This window comes from Macaca mulatta, chromosome 6 (assembly GCF_049350105.2).
Source record: "Macaca mulatta isolate MMU2019108-1 chromosome 6, T2T-MMU8v2.0, whole genome shotgun sequence".
Classification (NCBI taxonomy): Eukaryota; Metazoa; Chordata; class Mammalia; order Primates; family Cercopithecidae; genus Macaca; species Macaca mulatta.
In genome coordinates, this window is record NC_133411.1 from 149,391,925 (window position 1) to 149,414,306 (window position 22,382).

Here is a 22,382-nt window from a genome sequence, read left to right on the forward strand (position 1 = left end):
GTCTCTACTGAAAATACAAAATTAGCTGGGTGAGGTGGTGCATGCCTGTAATCCTAGCTACTCGGGAGGCTGAGGCAGGAGAATCGCTTGAACCCAGGAGGCAGAGGTTGTGGTGAGCCGAGATCACACCATTGCACTCCAGCCTGGGCAACAAGAGCGAAACTCTGTCTCAAAAAAGAAAAAGTGACAATAATGTTTTGAGAAGATTATTTAGAGCTAGAATAAAAGCAAATGTGTCCTGCTTCCTTTCTAGCATTGTTTAGTTCAGTTGGGAAAACATTTTTTAGACTATTGTATACTTATTATAGGCAGAAGTAGCATAGGATAATGTTTATAAAATTATATTTTATTTGAATGTTCTTTTAAAATGAAAATTTCTTTACAGAACCTATGTTGTGGAATAGATCTTTCCGACAAGGTTTCTCATATTCTTATAGTTTTTATATGTAATAAAACAATAGAGAAATATTTTGCCACCAGGTGACTCTCCTATTCCATCTGTTTCTTCGGAATCATCTTCACCTCTTTCAGCCACTTCTGCCCCACCAACATTGGGCCAACCAAAAGGAGTCAGTGCCAGTCAGGATCGAAAGATACCTCCCCCAATTGGAACAGAGAGACTGGCCCGAATTCGGCAAGGAGGGTCTGTTGCACAAGCCCCGGTGGGGACCAGTTTTGTCGCTCCCGTTGGACACAGTGGAATCTGGTCATTTGGTGTCAATGCTGTGTCAGGTACAATTGCCTTGCTCTCTCTCTGGAGGGATATCTTAAGTAAGTTGTAGGTTTGCCAGTAAAACTTAGTTCCTTAGAAAAACAAAAAAAAACTTAGTTCCTTTGTTTAACACTCAATTAGGGAAGGGTGTTTATGTCTTTGAGGAGTTAATTCAATTTCAGAGTCTGGAATATTGGTTGAGGTAATACATAGAGTTGATCAGAAACAAAAGATTCAAAGTGTGTGTCCTTTCTCTCTTAAGTAATCATTTGAGTTCTTTCAGACAGCACTTAATCTTTTGAAAGACAGGGTAAAGTGGAGTATTCAGAGGACTTTACCTAGTTTTTCAGGAACTGGTTTCTTTGGCTAGCAAGACTGTGATAAATATGCTTTGAGCTCTTCAGAGGAAAGATTTCAATAACATTTGGTAACGTTTGGTAATAACAGTAGTAATGTTTTGTTGTTTTATCCAAATAAATATAAAACTTTGTTTTCAATTATCCTTTCCAGAAGGCTTATCAGGTTGGTCGCAATCTGTGATGGGGAACCATCCAATGCATCAGCAATTATCAGACCCAAGCACATTCTCCCAACATCAACCAATGGAGAGAGATGATTCTGGAATGGTAGCCCCCTCTAACATTTTTCATCAGCCTATGGCAAGCGGTTTTGTGGATTTTTCTAAAGTGAGTTGACAAACATCACTGTAACTTGTTTGACACTTTGTCAGCCAGTGTAGTCACGTTAAGGAATACTTTGTATTGAAATAATGCTCTCTTTTGTTTCTGTGGCTTTGCTAGATCTTTTGCTCAATTTCAAGAGTGCATAGCATTGTCCACAGTAGTTCATCCTGAAGATATCCCCATCCCCCGAAAACATCTGAGGGATTTGGGTTTTGCCAGTTTGTGTTCTGCTGCTACAGCTTTGGGAGAGGCCTCTACCCATCTTAAAAGCTGGCCATGAGTTCACTAATGCTTTCTTGTCTGCTCTGACAGCTTTATGTTGGCAAGCAATCATGTGGAGTTCCCATTTTCTTCTTAGCTTAAGCTTATTCATGAAACTAAAATATGGGAAAGTTAGTTGAGGTTATTTTTATCAAATATGAGAAATGTCCTGATGATTTCATGTTGGATTTAGTTTTTTTCTCTCTCTTCTTTTTTGTTGAAAAGCCTTGCAGATGCAGATAAACATTTTGTTTTCTCAACACTGCCATACTGTACTTATAGGATCTTTTGGAGTTCTTTAAATGAGGAAAATTAGAGAAGTCTAAGCTGCTATTATGGGATTTATAGTAATTTTAGGATTAAATCTTTTTTCCTGCTGTTTTAGGGTCTGCCAATTTCCATGTATGGAGGCACCATAATACCCTCTCATCCTCAGCTTGCTGATGTTCCAGGAGGCCCTCTGTTTAATGGACTTCACAACCCAGATCCTGCTTGGAACCCTATGATAAAAGTTATCCAAAATTCAACTGAATGCACTGATGCCCAGCAGGTAAAATGGGCTTAATGCTCTTTTATTTTTTAGATTTATCACATCATTCTTTTTGTTTTGTGAGAAGTATAAGTATTGAATATCAAAAGTCATAATTGACCATTTCGATCTGGATTGCTTTTTCAATATCAAGATGATGCTACTGAACACTTTATTTCATATATGTGTATTCTTCCTAGGCAGAAACAGTGAATTGCCATTGCATTTATATATTCATTTTGTAACTGTCTAAAGATTCCTAATTAGAAATTCCAATTTTTCCTCCCCCTTTTCAGATTTGGCCTGGCACGTGGGCACCTCATATTGGAAACATGCATCTCAAATATGTCAACTAAGTTAGAAGGTCTTTACTCTTTAGCCTTGTTTAAGAAACCTATGACCTTGGAAGAACCATGGGGATTTTTTTTTAATGTGCCTAAGAAATTTTCTCTGAGGCTTTAGCAATGGAAATTTGATTGCCCATTGTATAAGAACAAATTGATTTCCTATCCACCTGGTTATGTTCTCTGGTTAGTTTAGCCATTTTGAACTTAAGATCATATGACCTTAGTGCTTTTGGCTAAACATACTGAATACTACTTGTATGCAGAAGAGAATTAGTTGATTACATGTTTCAACCTTTTAGGGTGATAAATACATGTATAATTGTTTACATACTTAAAAGGAAAAAGTTGAGTAAATTTCTTGTCATATAGTGGCTCTACGTAATGTAGCCTGTATTAATGTGAAATATTTACCAGAATATTCAATAAAAAGATGAACAGTCTTTAGAAGTGGGGTGTGATCCTTTCAGTGGTCATGCAGGTACCACCCAATCCACATTATATTGAACCAGATGGTTAATACTATATTTGTAACAGGCTTCTCACATTTAACACTTGAGTCCCTTCTTAGACTGCCTTGAAAAAGCACTTTTAAGACTATTTACCTATTTATTCTGTGTTAAACATTCCTTGTTCCCTTGTTGTCTTCTGTATCCTTTAACATATGAGAAAGTTTCAAGCTCTGGCAATGTGTCTTATCTGACTTTAGCTAGCAGATAGGCCACTGATAGGTTTTTTCTCTGTAGATCTTGAGAATGTCAATAAGAACAATTGGATTTAAATCAGATGACACTAAACAAATGTAGGGACACCCAAATTATCAACTTCAGGTTCCTTCTGTGCTTCCTGACCTTTTTTAGCTGAAAGATTTATCCGGTTATAGATATTTTAAGCTTTATATGAGTTGGGACATAAGAGGGAGGTGACTCCCATCGTTCTGTTGTATTATTGAATTAGACGAGTAATGTTTATAATGTATATATATTATACTATATACATTATATATAATATATAATATATAATATATGTTATATAACATATATATTATATACATTATTATGTATATACATTATAATGTATATAATGTATATAATATGTTTATAAATGTGTAATTCTGTAAGTTTTACATGTAGTTACATGTAACTAAGTTACATGTTACATTTTATTATATATATTATATATTACATATTATATAATTATATATTATATATTATATATAATATTATCTACATTATAATGTATATAATGTATATAATGTAGATAATATAAAGTAATGTTTATAAATATGTGAGTAATTCTGTAAGTTTTACATGTAGTTACATACATTTTACTTAGTTCCATGTAACTAAGTAATACTTAGTTCCATGGCCCTAAGCATGGAATCAATATGTTTAACAAGCTAAACAGAGGAACCCTGGAATGGGCTGCTTTGGCCAAACCATAGGCTATGCCGAGAAGGAAAAGTTATCCCACTGAAAAGTATAGTCATCAACTTACTTGTGTTTTAATAAAGCTGAATTTTTCAGCATAGGCAATACAGAAAAGAAAACAAGAAAATGTTTGGAGCTGATAGAGAAGCCAAAACTCATATCAAGGCAAAGACGGATGCACAGAAAAAAAGTAGTAACTAGGGACAGAACTATGTTAGCAGCACCTTTCTACACTCATGCCAACAGGAATTCTTAATTTTCTCTGCCCAGGTCCTAAAGCTAGGACCACATCAGGCACACTATGTTTGATCTGTGTCAGATATACCTGCTTCTTTTATCTTCTATATCACCTTACATATGAGAAAACCTTCCTTAATTAAGCTTATGTCTTATTTTGTGTTTTGAATGGATTTTGAAAGTTTTGTTTATATTGAAGCTACTACTCTGTAGTGATTGATAACCACATCAAGTATCATTAAGGGGCCCCTTGACCTTTGTGGGGGCAGTTGGGTGGGGCACAAAAGACTCATTGGATCACTTGTATATCTTGCTGTTTCCACTTAACATTAACAGCAACAAGAAAAATCACCTAAAATTGGTGAAATGAATGAAACTACTCTTGATGAAATATATACTAGTGAGAAATAATACTAAATAAATTATTCAGTGAGACAAAAAGGTGAGTTTTATTCTATCTTAACTGTCTACTATACATTTGAATTGTCTGGAGGAGCCCTTAAGTCCATATTCCGCACCTTGAGGACAACCAAATGAGAAATTTTATTTCAGGTCAGTAACTAGAATTTATGAAGAGAAAGGAGATAATTATGAGGAATCCCTAGGAAAATTGGGAGGAAAACAACAGTTGTGCAGTTGGGAGTAGTTCTTTAGGATACGCTCCTCCCTTCCCTCTTACCAGCACTTCCTTCCTTTCTTTCTGACTATTTGGATCCCAGTAGCCTGCTCCCAACCTCATTTCGCCTGCTAAATCTCTTCTTCCTCTGCCTGCCTCTTCCTGGCACTACTTTACTGCTATTTTACCAACCTGAACATTTGGATAAAACCTAGCTCAGGTAAGAACTTAATTACTTTCAAAATATATAAGGGATATGGGAGGAGACAGCATGGGTACAGTGGAACAGTAGTCAGAGCCTAAATTCTATTTTCATTTCTGCCACTTGAAGCTTTATGGCCTTAGGCAAATCATCTCACCTTTCTGGGCTTCACTTTTCTCATCTGAAATTGAACTCAAGAGTCTTCTAGTTCTAACACAGGATTTCTTCTTGTGAATAAGAATATAAGATATGGAAATATTAGAAGCCATTAGATTGTTTACAGTGCTGAAGTTAGAGAGCCCCTAGCATTGGTTCTGATAAGGAATCGAAATAAATCCTGCCATTATTATGGGGGCCAGTATTGAGATTTTAGTGGAGGTAGAAGACCTTGCACATCTTTAGTGAGCCTTCAAGTCACGAAGAAACATCCTGCTAAGGTATAGATCAAACCCAGTGAAATGAAACTATAGGAATGAAACTATATCATCAAGGTTTCTGGACCCACTTATTTCAGCTTGTGTTCAATGTAATAAAATTCCGCTACCAATAAAATTATTGATGTTTTAAGACCCTTTAAACCTATTGTGGCTACAGTGTGCTGACTTGCCCTTTTATAGGCCAGTCTGCTTCCTTCAGTCCCTGCTCTCAAAGGGGAAATCCCATCACCTCAGCTAACCAGACCGAAGAAGAGAATTGGACGGCCGATGGTGGCCTCTCCTAATCAGAGGTAAGACATTTTAGGACTTGGAACTATGGTTTCCCTCTCTTCACGTAGATTCTGGCCAAGTCCTCCTCCCAATCCCAAAACTATGCAAGAGAGAACCATCCTCAGTTTTAGTTAACTTATAGAAGGGGAGGCTGGGCATGGTGGCTCACGCTTGTAATCCCAGCACTTTGGGAGGCCGAGGTGGGTGGATCACCTGAAGTCAGCAGTTTGAGACCATCTTGGGCAACATGGTGAAACCCTGTCTCTACTAAAAATACAAAAGTTGGCCGGGCATGGTGGCTTACGCCTATAATCCCAGCACTCTGGGAGGCTGAGGCAGGCGGATCACAAGGTCAGGAGATCGAGACAATCCTGGCTAACACAGTGAAACCCCATCTCTACTAACAATATAAAAAATTAGCCAGGTGTGGTGGCGGGTGCCAGCTACTCGGGAAGCTGAGGCAGGAGAATGGTGTGAACCCGGGAGGCAGAGCTTGCAGTGAGCCGAGATCACACCACTGCACTCCAGCCTAGGCGACAGAGCCAGACTCCATCTCAAAAAAAAAGTTAGCCAGGTGTGGTGGCACGTGCCTGTAATTTCAGCTACTCAGAAAGCTGACGCAGGAGAATCGCTAGAACCCAGGAGGTGGAAGCTGCAGTGAGCCAAGATCACACTACTGCAGTCCAGCCTGGGCGACAGAGCAAGACTCTGTCTCAAAAAAAAAAAAAAAAAAAAAAGGGGGGAAAGGCTTGCTACATTATAATTTCAAGCCAGAGAGAGAAGTACTTAGTATATGTGGTTCTGTCCCACTGTTTAAGACCTTTGGGGCTGGGCGCGGTGGCTCATGCCTGTAATCCCAGCACTTTGGGAGGCCGAGGCGGGTGGATCACCTGAGGTCAGGAGTTCGAGACCAGCTTGGCCAACATGGTGAAACCCTGTCTCTACTAAAAATACAAAAATTGGCCGGGTGTGGTGGTATGCGCCTGTAATCCCAGCTACTCGGGAGGCTGAGGCAGGAGAATCACTTGAACCGAGGAGGCAGAGGTTGCAGTGAGCCAAGATCGTGCCATCGCACTCCAGCCTGGGTGATAAGAGCGAGACTTCATCTAATGAAAAACAAAAACAAAAAGGCCTTAGACCACATTGTAAATCCAAGAAAAGGCAAGCAAGCCTGTAGGAAAACAGCTTCTGAATGAACATCTTGTTCTCTAACAAGAAGCATTTCTACCAAGACATACAACTGGTTATGATGTCTTCCCAGTGGACCCTGCCCCCTATAGTGAGGGGCTCTGGTAATACTGCATTTTCCATTTATCCTCAGTGATTTGTCATTTGCAAACAGGCAGGTTCATGTGCCTCCATCCTCTCCTTTAGGCAATGGGTGAGAGAAAGGTGGTTTTAAGTATCAAAAACTTAAGTGTGTTAAGACCACCTCCAATAAAAGGCATGACCCTGGGCTTCAACCCCTAATTTGGAAAAGAAGATCATGAATCAAACGCTTAAATGTGAATCCAGAGTAATTTGCCTGATAACAGAGGCCTGGTATTTCCTTATAGGTTTAATCAGATATCTGGGGGTGGGGCCTGGGCATAGGTATTTTTAAACACTTCCATATTCTAATAGGTAATTAGTTGGTTTTTATTTTTTGATGAGACGGAGTCTCACTCTGTTGCTTAGGCTGGAGTGCAGTGGTGCCATCTTGCCTCACTGCAACCTCTGCCTCCTGAGTTCAAGCAATTCTCCTATCTCAGCCTCCCAAGTAGCTGGGATTACAGGCGCACACCACCACTTGGCTAATTTTTGTATTTTTAGTAGAGATGGGGTTTCTCCATGTTTGCCAGGCTGGTCTTGAACTCCTGACCTCAAATGATTCGCCTGCCTCAGCCTCCCAGAGTGCTGTGATTACAGGCATGAACCACCTTGCCCAGCCAGTAATTAGTATTGACCCTCTGATTTAAATTCTTGTTTCTTCATCCAGATTGCATGGATGATGAATCTGGCTTTCTCTCTAAAGCCAGCTACGTATTCCCCAGCTCTTACAGCACACAGTGACTCCAGAAGAGTTAGCTGCAAGCAGTAGTCATTATAGTAGTAGTAACTGCGACTGTTATTTTGTGGTAGAGATTAATAGAAGGAAGACCTCACTTCCACAATGACCGTTCTTGAAAATCTTTGATACTTTTCTCCTGATTCTCCTATTTCCGACTCATCTTTCTCAGTCTCTTTTGGTGAATTATTTTTCTCTACTACCTTTTAAATAAATAAATGTTGATATGCCCAGGTTTCTATACTGTATCTTCTCCCCAGATGATCTCATCCCACATTTATTTAGTTATAAATGGAGATAGGGTCTTGCTGTATTGCCCAGGTCTTGAACTCCTGGGCTCAAGCAGTCCTCCCACCTCAGCCTCCCAAAATGCTGGAATTAACAGGTGTGAGCCACCGATCCTAGCCCATCCCCACACTCTTGAATTTCACAACACCCAAATTTGAGCCACTAACTCAGAGTTCTCCCCATGGCTTCAGTATATCTAGCTTCCTACTGTGCTCCATCTGGACACATATTATTCATTCTCTCACATAAGATATGCTGCTCTTCTTGTTTTCCCTATCATATTAGTTGGTGCTACTAGCCACCAAGACTCTCAAGCCAAAAGACTGAAAATTATCCTAGTTTACACTTTCTCTCACCCCACTCTTAATCAGTCACTTAATTCTTCCTCTGTGTATCTGAATCTCATCCACTTCTCTCCATCCTCACAGCCACCACCCATTTCCCCACCTGGTTTCACTAGGCTAGACTCTCCACCCTCAAATCTCACCATCCTCCATGCTATTCTCACATTCCCCGTCAGACACTTTCTCACCTTGTATAAAAGGTGAGTTATCATAAATGATTCTCTGCAATCTGTTCCCAAGCTTTACCCTCCAGCACTGCTAAGACACTTCATTTTGGCATGCACCATTTTGTAAGACACCCAAAATCCTTTTCGGGACAATAAAATATGCAAACCCTTGCTACCTGAAGTGTGTTTCTGAGGCCCTGAAGCATTTGCATTACTGTATTAAAAATTCACAATTGCAGCCAGGCCTGGTGGCTCATACCTGTAACTCTAGCACTTTGGGAGGCCAAAGCAGGCAGATCACTGGAGATCAGGAGTTCGAGAGCAGCTTGGCTAACATAGTGAAACCCGGTCTCTACTAAAAATACAAAAAATTAGCCAGGTGTGGTGGTGGGTGCCTGTAATTCCAGCTACTCGGGAGGCTGAGGCAGGAGAATTGCTTGAAGCCAGGAGGCAGAGGTTGCAGTGAGCCGAGATCATGCCACTGCACTCTAGCTTGGGTGACAGAGCAAGACTCCATCTTAAAAAGAAAAATATCAGCCAGGTGTGGTGGCTCACACCTGTAATCCTAGCACTTTGGGAGGCCGAGGCAGGTGGATCACCTGAGGTCGGGAGTTCAAGACCAGCCTGACCAACATGGAGAAACCCTGTCTCTACTAAAAATACAAAATTAGCTGGGTGTGGTGGTACATACCTATAATCCCAGCTACTCTGGAGGCTGAGGCAGGAGAATCGCTTAAACCTGGGAAGCGGAGGTTGTGGTGAGCCAAGATCATGCCATTACACTCCAGCCTGAGCGACAATAGTGAAACTCCATCTCAAAAAAAAAAAAAAATCCACAATTGGCTGGGCTCAGTGGCTCATGCCTGTAATCTCAACACTTTGGGAGGCCAAGGTGGGAGGATCACTTGAGCCCACGAGTTTGAGACCAGCCTGGGCAACATAGTGCGACCCCGCCTTTACAAAAAATTTAAAAATTAGCCAGGTACAGTGGCATGCACCTGTGGTCCCAGATATTCAGGACACTGAAGTGGGAGGGTCACCTGAGCCCGGGAGGTTGAGACTGCAGTGAGCCATGATTGTACCACTACACTCCAGCTTGGGTGACAGTGAGACCCTGTTTCAAAAAAAAAAAATCCAAAATCTCACCCCAGACCAATACTGTGTCAGAATTCTCATTTTAACAATATCTCGGCCGGGCGTGGTGGCTCAAGCCTGTAATCCCAGCACTTTGGGAGGCCGAGACGGGTGGATCACGAGGTCGGGAGATCGAGACCATCCTGGCTAACACGGTGAAACCCCGTCTCTACTAAAAAATACAAAAAACTAGCCAGGCGAGGTGGTGGGCATTACTCGGGAAGCTGAGGCAGGAGAATGGTGTAAACCCGGGAGGCGGAGCTTGCAGTGAGCTGAGATCCGGCCACTGCACTCCAGCCTGGGCAACAGAGCGAGACTCCGTCTCAAAAAAAAAACCAAAAAAAACAAAACAAAACAGTATCTCCAGATGATTTATATGCACATTAAAGTTTGAGAAGCTGGCCAGGTGTGGTGGCTCACACTTATAATACCAGCACTTTGGGAGGCCAAGGCAGGTAGGTTACTTGAGCTCAGGAGTTTGAGACCAGCCTGGGCAACATGGTGAAACCTTGTCTCTACAAAAAATACCAAAATTAGCCCACTGTGGTGGCAGGTTCCTGTGGTCCCAGCTACTCAGGAGGCTGAGGTGGGATGATGCCCTGAGCCCAGGAGGCAGAGTTTGCAGTGAGCTGAGATTACACCACTGCATTCCAGCCTGGGCAGCAGAGCAAAACCCTATCTCAGAAAATAAATAGTTTGAGAAGCAATATTTTTTTAAATGAGTGAAGAAATCAGACCTAAGGAGAAATCTGATGAAACCAGAGCTGAGGGAATATTGATAAATGGGTACAGTCAGGTGGTCTATACTTAATTTTTGGTGAGGGGAAGGGACAGTGGAGGCAGTACTGATTTTGAGGAAGCCAAACAGAGGACAGCTGGATGAATTCAAGATTTCCAGTGTATATACATCTTCACCAATCCCACCAACTCGCTCCAGCCTGTCTTATCACTATATCTACATAAAAAAAACTTACCTCCAAGGTCAAACTCTTTGACCTTTCTTTCCTGCTAACTAAAGACCAAGCCCTCCTCACTAGCCCCCTGCCCTTCCTTAGTTAACTGGTAGAGAGATCAAAGGGCAGGCCTCCTGACTGGTGATGCCTCAGCTGTAGCCCCCAAACTTGACTCATCCTTTTATTAGTCCAGGTACCACTTCTTCAGAAAGATGACCAGCCCTTCCTGACCTTCCCTTTCCTGCTGTGCTCCAGGCCATCAAGGCATGTTTCACCCCGTACTGTTTTTGTTTTGAGACAGGGTCTCGCTCTGTCACCCAGGCTGGAGTGCAGTGACGCGATCTCCGCTCACTGCAACCTCCACCCCCTGGGTTCAACCCATCCTTCTACCTCAGCTTCCTGAGTAGCTGGGTCCACAGGCATATGCTGCCACACCCAGCTAACTTTTGTATTTTTAGTAGCTAACTTTTGTATTTTAGTTTCACCATGTTGCCCAGGCTGGTCTCAGACTCCTGGGCTCAAGCAATCCACCCGCCTTAGCCTCCCAAAGTGCTGGGATTACAGGCATGAGCACCCGGCCTTGTACTGTTACTGTTTATGGGAGGCAGTACACTGCTGGGTTTAAGGGCACAGTCCTGGAATCAGATGCAGTCAGATTTGAATCCCAGCTTCCCTTCCTGCAAGATGTGTGACTTTGGCTAATCATAGTGCTTTACTATCCAAAAGCTGGCGAGGAATGGGTGAACTAGTACAGGATAAAAATGCTTGCCCTACTTCGCCTGCCCCCAGCTCCCAGCTATGAACAGTAAATAGCTGAGCTGCTGCAGCACTCAGAGGCAGGTTGGCCAGCTCTGGGCCAGCAGGAACTGGAAGCCGGTGCGGGGCCTGGGACTTTGGACGCATTTCCAGCTTTCTCTGAACCAGGCAGGTTTCCTATCGGATAGGGCGGGACTGTCAGGTTGAGTGACCCCGGGTGGCCCACCCTGGGCATGATGTTGTTCTAGTGTTACCAGCAGCTGCACGTGGTCGGTTGAGTCCGCCTCAGACTCAGAGCTGCGCCCCTCGACCTCAATGCCAGGCGGTTACTTTGCTGCCCCTCCCGCTCGCTATGTCAACGTCCACTAGCTGCCCGATTCCCTTGGGCCGGGACCAGCTGCCCGACTGCTACAGCACCACGCCGGGGGGCACGCTATACGCCACTACCCCGGGAGGTCAGCGGGCCGGGCAGGGGTCCACAGGCTGTGGGCATATTAGCGTGTGCTTGTTGTTGCGGGTCGGGGGTAGGGGAGGGACAGGCCTAGGACTTGTCTGCAGGCCCCTCTACAGGTAGCTTTGGGGGAGAATGTTTGGAGCGGAAGCTCAGTTCCCAAAAACTTCTAAGTGATGCAACGAGGCCATGAGCCTAACTTCCGTGTGTTTGGGCCATAATCCTTCATTGTGGCCTGGGTTCTTGGCGCCTTACACGTGCTCCTTACCCCTCACGACTTTGCTTCCTAGGAATAGGGGCCAGGGTCCCCTACTGAGCGTGACCTCAGCCGGAAACACTGGGTCTTGAGAAGTGCAATGGCTAGAACAGTTGGGGCAGTTGCTCCGTTTATGTGTTGCTGGCTGGCATCTGTTTGGTTGGGCGAGCAGCCTGGGATCACGAGCTGCTGGGCTCCCGACCCAGGGATTCCTGCCACGCGGAAGTGGAGGGGAGGAACAGGGCAGGGCCCTTTGAGGACATTATGTGGCCAAGTTCCTCTGAGCTAGTATGAACCTTATAGGACCTGGGAGGGGTCAGGATTAGAACAGTACTGTTTCTCCTCCCGGCAGGAGATAGCCCAGGTGACAGCACTGGGTGGAACCCTTCACAACTATTTCATTTCTTGAATCACCTGAGGCTGTTAGTCTAGGTCTCACCTTCACTGGTGAGACCAAAGCAAGGTTTCAGAGTGGTAGAGGAGCAGCATGAAGTACCTGAACTCCAAGTTTGGTGTTCCTCTTACAGCCAAGATCTGAAGCTCCCCCAAACATAAAGCCCCTGCCTATACCAGCTGGGATGCCCCACTTGCTTTATACCCACATCTTGGTTAGGTCTGGAAGATTTTAAGCACTATGAAAGCTTATCTGCTGAGAACCTAGCTGGGCTTCAGAGCAGATGTCCTTTCATACACAGGGAAATTCAACACCACCCTCACGTCCAGGCCCCAAAAGGCCTGAGTCTGGGACTCCAGTCACCTCTGTACCCAAGCTCCTGACTCTTACCTCAGTCCCAACCCCTTGACAGGCACCAGGATCATCTACGACCGAAACTTCCTGCTGGAGTGCAAGAACTCACCCATTGCCCGGACACCCCCCTGCTGCCTCCCTCAGATTCCCGGGGTCACAACTCCTCCAACAGCCCCACTCTCCAAGCTGGAGGAGCTGAAGGAGCAGGAGACAGAGGAAGAGATACCCGGTAAGGAAAGCAGGAATTAAGAATTGTCCCAGCCTTTGAGTTCAAATGCCACTGTGACACAGTGTGGGGGTTCAATTCCAAGAGGGGTTTCTGCACTGCCTGCAGATCCTCAGACCAGCAACCTGTCCTCCTGCCTTTTCTCTCTCCAGATGACGCTCAATTTGAAATGGACATCTCATCCAGTTGCAGATGACCCGGCATGTGGAGTTACAGAGGGATCCCTCATGCCACTGCTGCCACCACCTCTTCCTGGGGCATCCAAAGGCCAGCTTGGCCTCATCTAATCTGGAAGGGAGTGACTTGTTAGTTCCAGGCCTCCTTTAGTTCTGAGGCAGCTAGACCAGGGATAGGAGTGGGCAACTTGCCAAGCCCTTAACTCTACTTCCTCTTCGGTCTGTGGTACTCCTCCTAACCCTAAACCCTCTATGCTCAGGGGCTGGAACTGGGGAATGGAGTAAGTCACCTTCTGGCTGCTTAGTAAACATTCAAAGAAATGCCTTGGCTCCAGTGTTCTCAATGCTTATTTTCTCATCTCAGCCACACAGCTGAGGGCCCCGGCAGGCCTGGTTAAGCTCAGAGGCCTCAGATCCATTCCCAGTTCCCACTAGGCCCACTTCCAGCAGCAATTAGAACCTGAGGCATACTACAGTGGCAGGTTACATGAGCCTCCAAACCATAAACAGCAATAGCTTGGCCGCTGCCAAGGGCTGTTCTTGTCTTTCCAGGAAGCAGCCTTCCTGGAACCAGGACCCTGCCCAGCAACCCCTCCCCTATCCATTCCAAAGCAGGACTCTTGGAAAACAGGGGCTGTCCCAGCCTATAGCCATCCCCAGTCTCCCCCCATGCCTTTTCTGCTTACCACCTCTAAGTACCAGTTCCTCTATTCCAACACCAAAAACCTTGTACCCTCCCTTCTCACAGCATGATAATCCACCAAGTACCTCTCTCAAAGGGTTATAAGAGACCTTAGAGTTCACACCAAAACCCAAAATGAGGCAGCAGCTTGTTTGGCATGTCAGTTAAAATCCTAAATCTCAGTAATCTGGTCTTTTTCTCCTTTGATTTATACAGCAAAAACCCCACTCAGTGTGGTTCTAATCTCTGTAACACCTGTATCTCAAGGGTGATACAGTGCAAATAGGACTGTCTTTCTTTTTGTTGAGGGAAAAGTCTCCCCGTTCTATTTGAGTCTGTTCTCATGCTGAAATGAAACCATCCAAACACAGAGCTGCTCCACCCAGCACAGGATGTGCTTTCAGTCTAATTTGGGAAAAAGAGGTAGGCAGTAGTCTGAATGTACCCAGCAGATCCCTTCCTGATGAATGGAGAAGGCAGAACAGACGTTTGCAGATGCACAGGGGGCACGGCAGTCGAGGACACCAGAGGGGACTAGCTTGGCACAGGAAGGGTTCATCTCTCCTACCCAAGGCCCACCACAGAGATGTTTTTATTGAAATGCATGTTACGAGTAACACATGAACTCCCTCTGGCCCAGGTGGGACCTCTTCCCTTATAGGTGGGTCAGGCCCAGTGGGACAGTCTTGTTGGTGGTAAGAAGGGAGCCAAGTGAGAGAAGGCCTCCAAGGCATAGGAGATGGTGTCCGGTGAGTCTGCGGAACCGAGGATTATGGAGCCTGCTGGAAGCCTGGTATGGTGTGGTTCTCAGCTGTGGCTGCAGATTTCTCTTCATTGGCTGCCTCCTCTGAAAACAGACTCCTCTTTTCTGCAATTAATCTTTTAACTCCTACCATCCACTGACTGACCTCAGTCACATAGTCAACCATGAGTGAGCGGTGGATGTCATCTGCTGCGTCCCACCGATGGCTTGAAAGCTCTGAAGAGAGATGGGGATTGAGCAAGCAGCCTGTGGTACAAGAGCTTCCATGCCTCCCCTCCCAGTCAATCAAAATCTCAGCACTTGCTCCAGCACAGCCAACCACAGCAGGACAAGGGATTTAGGCTATATCAAAGAACCCACCCATACCTTGCACCAGTACAGCCATTCTCTTCTTTACAGGTATTGACAACTTTCCTCCAGCCCACTGTTCCTGCAGCAGTGCCAGGCGTCGGCTGATGTCATCACATACCTGCTTCTAAGAGACAGAAGCCCCCCTCCAATTCAGTGCTGCCAGCCCAATGAGGGGAAGAGAGAGGAGGGCAGCACCACATAGGAAGCACCTGCTTTCTCTAGCCCACACTTTAGAGTTCTGGTTCTTTACCCAAAGATTAGAGGCCCCACTGAGAACCTGATGAAGCCTGCCTTCCCCTGCTGTCGTCTTCTGACACTGCCTGATGTTTCATTGAAAAGTAGAGGCCATTAAATGGAACTCTCTCATCTTCCCACCACCAGTCCTCCTAACCCACCTCCTCCTATGACTAGAATTTTAAAATTTCAGGGGCTTCTCAGACTCTCAGAAGCTCATCCTGTAGCATTACTTCACAAAAAGAAAACTAAGAGCCAAAGAGGTGAAATTACCCATGCTACTTTCCCTTTAACACATTCTTCAGATCTCTTTTTCTAAGAACTAAGAAAACACTATAGCTAGAAGAGGTTTCTTTCTTCCTAACTGGGCACAATATAAATTTCCTGAGAATAAAATCAGCCGGGTCTACTCTGAATGGCATGGAGGTACAGAAAATCAGGCTGTTCACTAATAGGAGCTGAATTCAACTCTTGTTCTCACAGCATCTTCTACTGATTGGTCTTCAAAAGTCTGTTAATGCTCCTGAAATCCTGTGTTCATTTCTCTGGGAAGGCCTTAGCAGATTCTGAAGGAGTCCATAACTCTAAAAGGACTAAGAGCCATTGTCCATTGGGTCAGAGGGTCTATCTCTGGGAGCCATTCCTGCATTTGGCTGTGGATGGAAGCCCTCTCTAACCTCTGATGTGCCAGGGCTTACCCTTGTGTGGCCACGGCAGTCTTCCAATGCCTGTTCCAAAGGTCTCAGCACATCCTCCATCAGAGCCTCAGACTCGACTGGGAAACTTGTGGGCTCCATACCAGAGGCAGGACCACTCCCCACAGGTGGGGACCTGGGAGCCTTACTTGAAGGAGGTGGAGGCCCCATTGGGGGAGGCCCAGGAGAAGTCTCTGATGCGGGAACTGAAAAGGTATAGCAGGATCAAGCAACATGGCTTAAATGGGTAAGAAGTTTAACTCTAAATTCACCCCTTCTAAGAAGGGCTACTCTCTGAGACAACTTATTCATTCAAAAATATGCATTTATGAAGTCCCCACTCTATGCAAGGCAATATGCTAGGCACTAAAGATTAGAAAAGTAAACTAGGTGGCCGGGTGTGGTGGACAGGCCTGTAATCCCAGCACTTTGGGAGGCTGAGGTGGGCAGATCACCTGAGGTCGGGAGTTCAAGACCAGCCTGGCCAACAAGGCGAAACCCCGAGTCTACTAAAAATACAAAAATTAGCCGGGCATGGTGGCGCATGCCTGTAATCCCAGCTACTCAGGAGGCTGAGGCAGGAGAATCGCTTGAACCCAGGAGGCAGAGGTTGTGGTAAGCCAAGATGGTGCCATTGCACTCCAGCCTGGGCAATAAGAGCGAAACTGTCTCAAAAAAAAAAAAGAAAAGAGAAGAAAGGTAAACCAGGCCTGGGCACAGTGGCTCACGCCTGTAATACTAACACTTTGAGAGGCCCAGGTAGGAGGACCACCTGAGCTCAGGAGTTCAAAACCAGCCTGGGCAATATAGTGACACCTCATCTCTACAAAAAAAATTTTTTAATTAGTCGAGTGTGGTGGCACACACCTATAGTCCTGGCTACTCAAGAGGAAGTAAACCAGACAGATTAAGTTCCTGACCTCAGAAAGCTTAATTCTAGAGGGATGGAAAAAAACACAAAATTACTAAATTATGCTACATGCTATCAAGAAATAAAATGGTTTATGCAATAAAGAGAAATGGGAGAACCTATCTAGACTAAGTGTTCAGGAAGGCCTTCTGAGGTACATTTAAGTTTATCTGAGCTCACTCACTATGTAACTTTCAGCAAGTTACTTTCAACCAGAGCTTAGGTTCCTCTTCTGTAAAATGGGGATGTATATAATGCCACTTATTTCACAAGGTTGCAATGAAGATTAGGAATATAGGTACAGGCTGAGTGTGGTGACACATGCCTCCAATCCCAGCACACTGGGAGGCTGAGACAGGAAGATCACTTGAGCCCAGGAGTTTGAGAGCAGCCTAAGCAGCATAGTAAGACCCTCTTTGAAAAAAAAAAAAAAGGCCCAGCGCGGTGGCTCAAGCCTGTAATCCCAGCACTTTGGGAGGCCGAGACAGGTGGATCACGAGGTCAGGAGATCGAGACCATCCTGGCTAACACAGTGAAACCCTGTCTCTACTAAAAAAATACAAAAAACTAGCCGGGCGAGGTGGTGGGCGCCTGTAGTCCCAGCTACTCGGGAGGCTGAGGCAGGAGAATGACGTAGACCCAGGAGGCGGAGCTTGCAGTGAGCTGAGATCCGGCCACTGCACTCCAGCCTGGGCGACAGAGCGAAACTCCGTCTCAACAACAACAACAAAAAATACAGTTGCTAGTGTGTAGCAAAAAGTACAAATTGAGCTGTTTTTATTAAATTGAGAACTAATGGATGAGACAGATGCAGCTATGAAGAGTTGAAAGAACATGTACTAGGTAGAGGTGAGAGCAGTGCCCAAGAAGCAGGAAAACTTTTGACTTGTTCAAGAGACAAAAATGAGGCCTGTAGGGCTAAAAACTATTATCACTGAAGAAAGTAGTATGAGCTATCATTAGAGAGGTAAGCAGAGGGTCCAGACCCTGTGGGGTTTTGGAAGAGTTTGGTCTTGAGTCAATGGTACTGGGAAGCCACTGCAGGTTTATAAAAGCAAGGGGTGATGTGATCAGACTTATTCTTAAACATGTATGCTCTGTGAAAAACTGATGAAAACAGGTCAACAATGGTGGCAGGAACACCAGTTGAGAGGTTGAATAGTTCAGGAAAGAGATAATGCTGGCATGGACTAGGGTAAAAGAGTAGATGAGGGGAATGGAGTAGTCTGAGATTTACTTAAGAGGAAGTAGCAACAGGAGTGGATTGGGAGTGAGGAAGAGAGAAGTCAAGGTGACTCTTAGTTTCTGACTTTAGTAATGGGAACCACTAACAGAAAGACTGGAAAAGTCAAAAGTTTATTTTTAGGTACCAACATCCACAACGATGATTGATTCATTTAATAATTTGGCGTTACAGTTGACCTCTTCACCTCCAGTGATCATTTTTTCCCACCCTACATCAGCCTCTCATCCCCCTGCCTTGTTCACAACACTATCACCTCCAAAATCTGATCACCCCCTTACCCCTTCCAGCTCAGCTACTTTGATTTCCATGTATATTAACGTGGTCACCCCCTTATAAATATTTTTACCTCCTTTATCTCCTCCCATTGTCCCACTTTCCTGGTTAAACCCAACTTGCTTGCACTTGGGAGGGAAAATAGAGCCATGCTGACACTTTAAATTCATGGCCACAGATTTTAAAAGGTACCAAACACTGCCCGGACATTTTGGCTCATTTTTTCCACTCTTCAGAACTTCTCTTTCTTTCCCTGCTATCTTCTTCTGACACTGCCTGATGTTTCATTGAAAAGTAGAAGTCATTAAACGGGAACTGTCTCATCTTCCCACCACTAGTCCTCCTAACCCACCTGCATCTGTGGCCACTTTTCTTCCTCTTGTAATAGATGAAAACGTTCCTGCTCCTATCAAAAGCCATCTTTCCAGCTGTACTCTGCATCCTAGCCTCTCTTGTCTTCTCTAGACTTCCCTACTGTAAGTATCTTCTCTTGCATCATCAGTTCTCCCTCTCTACTGAATCATCCCATTAGCGTACAAACATGCTCTAGTATATTACTATCAAAACACTCCCTTCACGTTCCATTTTCAGATACTGTCTCATTTCTTATCTCCACAGAATTTGAGTGAACTGTTTATAGTCACTCTCCCTACTTTTCACATTCTCTCCTCAGCCCATTCCAGCTGAGTTTCTGTTCTCACTAATGCAGGCTGCTTTTGTTATGATCACTAGTGACTGCTATGCTTGTCAAATCTAGTGGTTCCTTTTTTTCTTTTTTTTTTTTTTTTTTTTTTGAGATGGAGTCCCAGGCTGGAGTGCAATGGTGTGATCTCAGCTCACTGCAGCCTCCACCTCCCAGGTTCAAATGATTCTCCTGCCTCAGCCTCCTGAGTAGCTGGGATTACAGGTACCCGCCACTATACCTGGCTACTTTTTGTATTTTTAGTAGAGAGGGGGTTTTACCATGTTGGCCAGGCTGGTCTTGAACTCCTGACCTCGTGATCCACCTGCCTCAGCCTCCAAAGTGCTGGGATTACAGGTGTGAGCCACTGCACCTGGCCCCTTGTCTCTATCTTGATGTCTCAGTAGCATTCATCACTACTGATTCATGTCTTTACACTCTCCTATTTTTTTATTTTGGTTTTGGTTTTGTCACAGAATCTCGCTCTGTCGCCCAGGCTGGAGTGCAGTGGCGTGATGTCGGCTGACCGCAACCTCCACCTCCCAGGTTCAAGCGTTTCTCCTGCCTCACCCTCCCAAGTAGCTGGTATTACAGGCCCCGCTAATTTTTATATTTTTAGTAGAGACAGGGTTTCGCCATGTTGGCCAGGCTGGTCTTGAACTTCTTATCTCAGGTGATCTGCCCGCCCGCCTTGGCCTCCCAAAGTGCTGGGATTACAGGCGTGACTCACTGCGCCTGGCCTCTTCTATTTTCTTCTTTGGCCACTTCCCAATCTCCTTTGATGATTCCTTCTCAACCTTGAAATGCTAGAGTGCCCTACGGCTCTGTCCCTGGCCTCATTCAAGTGCATAACATCAAATACCATCCTTGTAATGGTGACTTATTTCTCTAATTCTGGCTTAGACTTTTCCCGAAAAATAACAGCCTAAATTTCACATGGGCCCCCCAAAAAAACTCCCCCTCCCCAAAACCACTATCCCCCAGTCTTCCTATATCAAGCAAAAAATTTTAGTTATATGGATTCCTCCTAATCTACTCATTCCTACTGAACTTCTCCATCTCATATCCATCTAACTCCTAGTACCCTTATGCAAATCATTAAATCTTGCCTATATTACCATAATAGCTGTAATTTGTCTTTCCACTCCCCTAAAATCTTGTTTTCACACAGCAGACCATGATCTTTTCAAAATGTCAATCAGTCCCTGGTTCTCAAGCTAGGAAGATAGTGCCCACAGGGCAAATGTCTGGAAACACTTTTGGCTATCACAACTGGGTGGATGCTACTGGCATCTATTGGATAGAAGTCAGAGTTGCTGATAAACACACAGGAAAGTCCCTCACAAAGAATTATCTGGCCACAACCTATCAATACTGCTGAGTTTAAGAAACCAAGCCTTGTATCATTCTTCTTCTACAGCAAAAAGGGTGTGGAGAATGGAGGGCCACTGAAAGAACCAAACCTGAGCCCCTTTATGGAGGCCACAGCACAGCCCATTTAATGGCCTGGAAAATTCTCAGGGGGAAAGTTGGCTCTCCTCTACTTTAAACTTTTCAATGGCTTCCAACTTTATGTAGACTAAAATACAAACTCCTTATCCTGGTTTACAAAGCCCACTATCCTGGTTTACAAAGTGGCTGTAGCCAGTCACTCTGTATTTCATCAGTCTCTGAATTGGCCAAACTTATTCCTTTTGCAGCTGTTTCTTTTGCTTGGAATGCTTTTTGTGTGGCTTAAATATCAGCCCCTCAGACACCTCGTTACCCAGTCATATTACATCACCGCTTATTTTTCTGTAGCACCCTCACCACTATTTAATCTTTCAGCCCATCTCCAGCGCTGCAACATGGACTCCCTGAAAGCAGAGATCTTTTTTCTCACTGCTGTCTAGTTGGCCCTTAAACAGTGCCTGACTTATAGTAAGTGCTCAGTAAATAATAGTGATTAAATGAATGAAAAACTGTGAAGTCTGATGATTATCATATACCTAAGTGAAGACAGAATGGACAAATGAATATGCCACTATGAGGTTCTGGGAAGAGGTATAGGTTAACAAAGATAGATAACTTGAGGATTAAAACTATATTAAAAGCCACGGGTCTGGATGAGATCACCTAGGATGAAAAAATAGAGTCTTTTTAAATCAATACACCATTTATTAACCTGAGCAGCAGAGAAGGGGCTCGGAAAAGCACCTGCCCTGAGACCTTTACTGGAGCCCCATAACCTCTCTCCATAAGGAGCCCTCGGGGAAGAGAAAAAAGCCTTCCAGACAGGCTTATCTCTTACACCCCCCTCCCCATTCCCCGTCGGTCTCCGAGCACAGGGGCCCCACGCACCTCTGGGGGATCCATCCTGGGGTGCGGCGACCCTCTTGGTGAGCAGCGAGCGCCTGTGTCCGCTGGCCTGGGTCTGCAGCCCGTATGAGAACTGCGGCGGGTCGTTCCAGCCGCGCTCCTTGTTGCCTGCGGAGGCGAGGGATGTGTGAAGCGAGCCCGGAACTCCACTGATAGTTCATATTGGGGCTGGGGGAGACAGAGGGTCCAGACTCCGCGCCGCAACCGCCCCCAGCCTAGGCCGGGGCGAGGACCTAGTGCCCTAGCCAGTCGGCCGCGCTCACCCGGCTTCACGTACAGCTCAGCCATCTCCACTTCCGCTTGGCCAGCGGGGCAGCGCGTCATTTCCGGGACGGCCGCTCACAGTTGAGCCGCGTCCCAGGCCAGGCGGGTTGCCGGGAACCCTGGAGGATGGATGCTCGTTCACAGCCGTCGGGAGCTGCTGTGGGGACCCTGCGGCAACTCCCTAAGACTCGAAGGCTCCATCTAATGAACCATCAGGGCCCGGTCACAAGGCACCAAAGGAGGTTGTTGTCCAGGAGCCAGCGCCCTAGGAGCCCTCATCCTCTCAGGAGCAAGTTCGAACAACCAGAAGCTCCTGCCCCACATACGCCCCGCTGCGATCTAGCCAGGTTGACTTCTACAGCCTCCTCTTGCATTGCCCTGCACAATCTCCACATTCACCTCAGGTAGCCTCACTAACTAGTACTCATCTTCCTTCAGTTCTCAGCTCAGATGTCAGTTCTTCAGGAGGCCTTCTGGAATGTCTCAGGCCAGGTTAAGTGTCTTACTTGAGCTCCCACAACCCTACAACCCTCTAAGATTTCCTAATTATATTACATCACATCTTCTGTCTTATTTGACTCTTGTTCATTTCCCTGACAGTCTCAGAAGGTGGGACCTTGCCTATTTTATTACATCCCCGGTGCCCAGCTTAGTGCG

General features: G+C 45.3%; 3 protein-coding genes and 1 long non-coding RNA gene across 12 annotated transcripts in view; 2 read left to right on the forward strand and 2 right to left on the reverse strand.

Moving 5' to 3' along the window:
* The window catches only part of ANKHD1 (ankyrin repeat and KH domain containing 1), a 130,095-nt gene extending 124,428 nt beyond the window's left edge, over positions 1-5,667 (forward strand). For 3 of the 8 annotated variants that reach the window (XR_013394881.1, XM_015141027.3, XM_077937108.1), the window contains 4 exons: positions 481-732; positions 1,223-1,398; positions 2,042-2,206; positions 2,482-2,972. Coding sequence is in view for 7 of the 8 variants with exons in the window: in XM_015141027.3 (XP_014996513.3) it covers positions 481-732; positions 1,223-1,398; positions 2,042-2,206; positions 2,482-2,541 (653 nt within the window). In the remaining variant the exon portion in view is untranslated. Of the gene's footprint in view, positions 1-480; positions 733-1,222; positions 1,399-2,041; positions 2,207-2,481; positions 2,973-5,631 lie in introns of those variants that run through there. The other 5 variants (XM_015141028.3, XM_015141030.3, XM_015141029.3 and 2 more) reach the window with 3 other exon arrangements.
* On the reverse strand, positions 4,622-12,441 carry LOC144329537 (uncharacterized). Its single transcript, XR_013394890.1, has 3 exons — positions 9,483-12,441; positions 7,668-8,123; positions 4,622-6,043 (listed from the first exon to the last, which is right to left on the reverse strand). It is a non-coding gene; the product is annotated as an uncharacterized LOC144329537 (long non-coding RNA).
* Positions 11,691-13,590, forward strand: EIF4EBP3 (eukaryotic translation initiation factor 4E binding protein 3). The gene is given in 3 exon segments (NM_001204096.2): positions 11,691-11,865; positions 12,924-13,094; positions 13,244-13,590. Coding segments are annotated over 3 exon segments (318 nt in total). The 5' UTR covers positions 11,691-11,762; the 3' UTR covers positions 13,288-13,590.
* Positions 13,591-14,511: 921 nt separating this feature from the next.
* Positions 14,512-21,759, reverse strand: SRA1 (steroid receptor RNA activator 1). 2 transcript variants are annotated; one of them, XM_001086694.5, is made up of 5 exons: positions 21,725-21,759; positions 21,444-21,569; positions 15,996-16,198; positions 15,079-15,187; positions 14,512-14,928 (listed from the first exon to the last, which is right to left on the reverse strand). In XM_001086694.5, exons 1-5 carry the CDS (start codon positions 21,747-21,749, stop codon positions 14,720-14,722), a joined length of 672 nt encoding a protein of 223 aa, XP_001086694.3. In that variant the 5' UTR covers positions 21,750-21,759; the 3' UTR covers positions 14,512-14,719. The 2 variants fall into 2 exon arrangements, with proteins under 2 accessions (XP_001086694.3, XP_077793305.1); XM_077937179.1 differs by lacking the exon at positions 15,996-16,198 and having other exon boundaries at positions 21,444-21,759.
* Between the last annotated feature and the right edge of the window lie 623 nt (positions 21,760-22,382).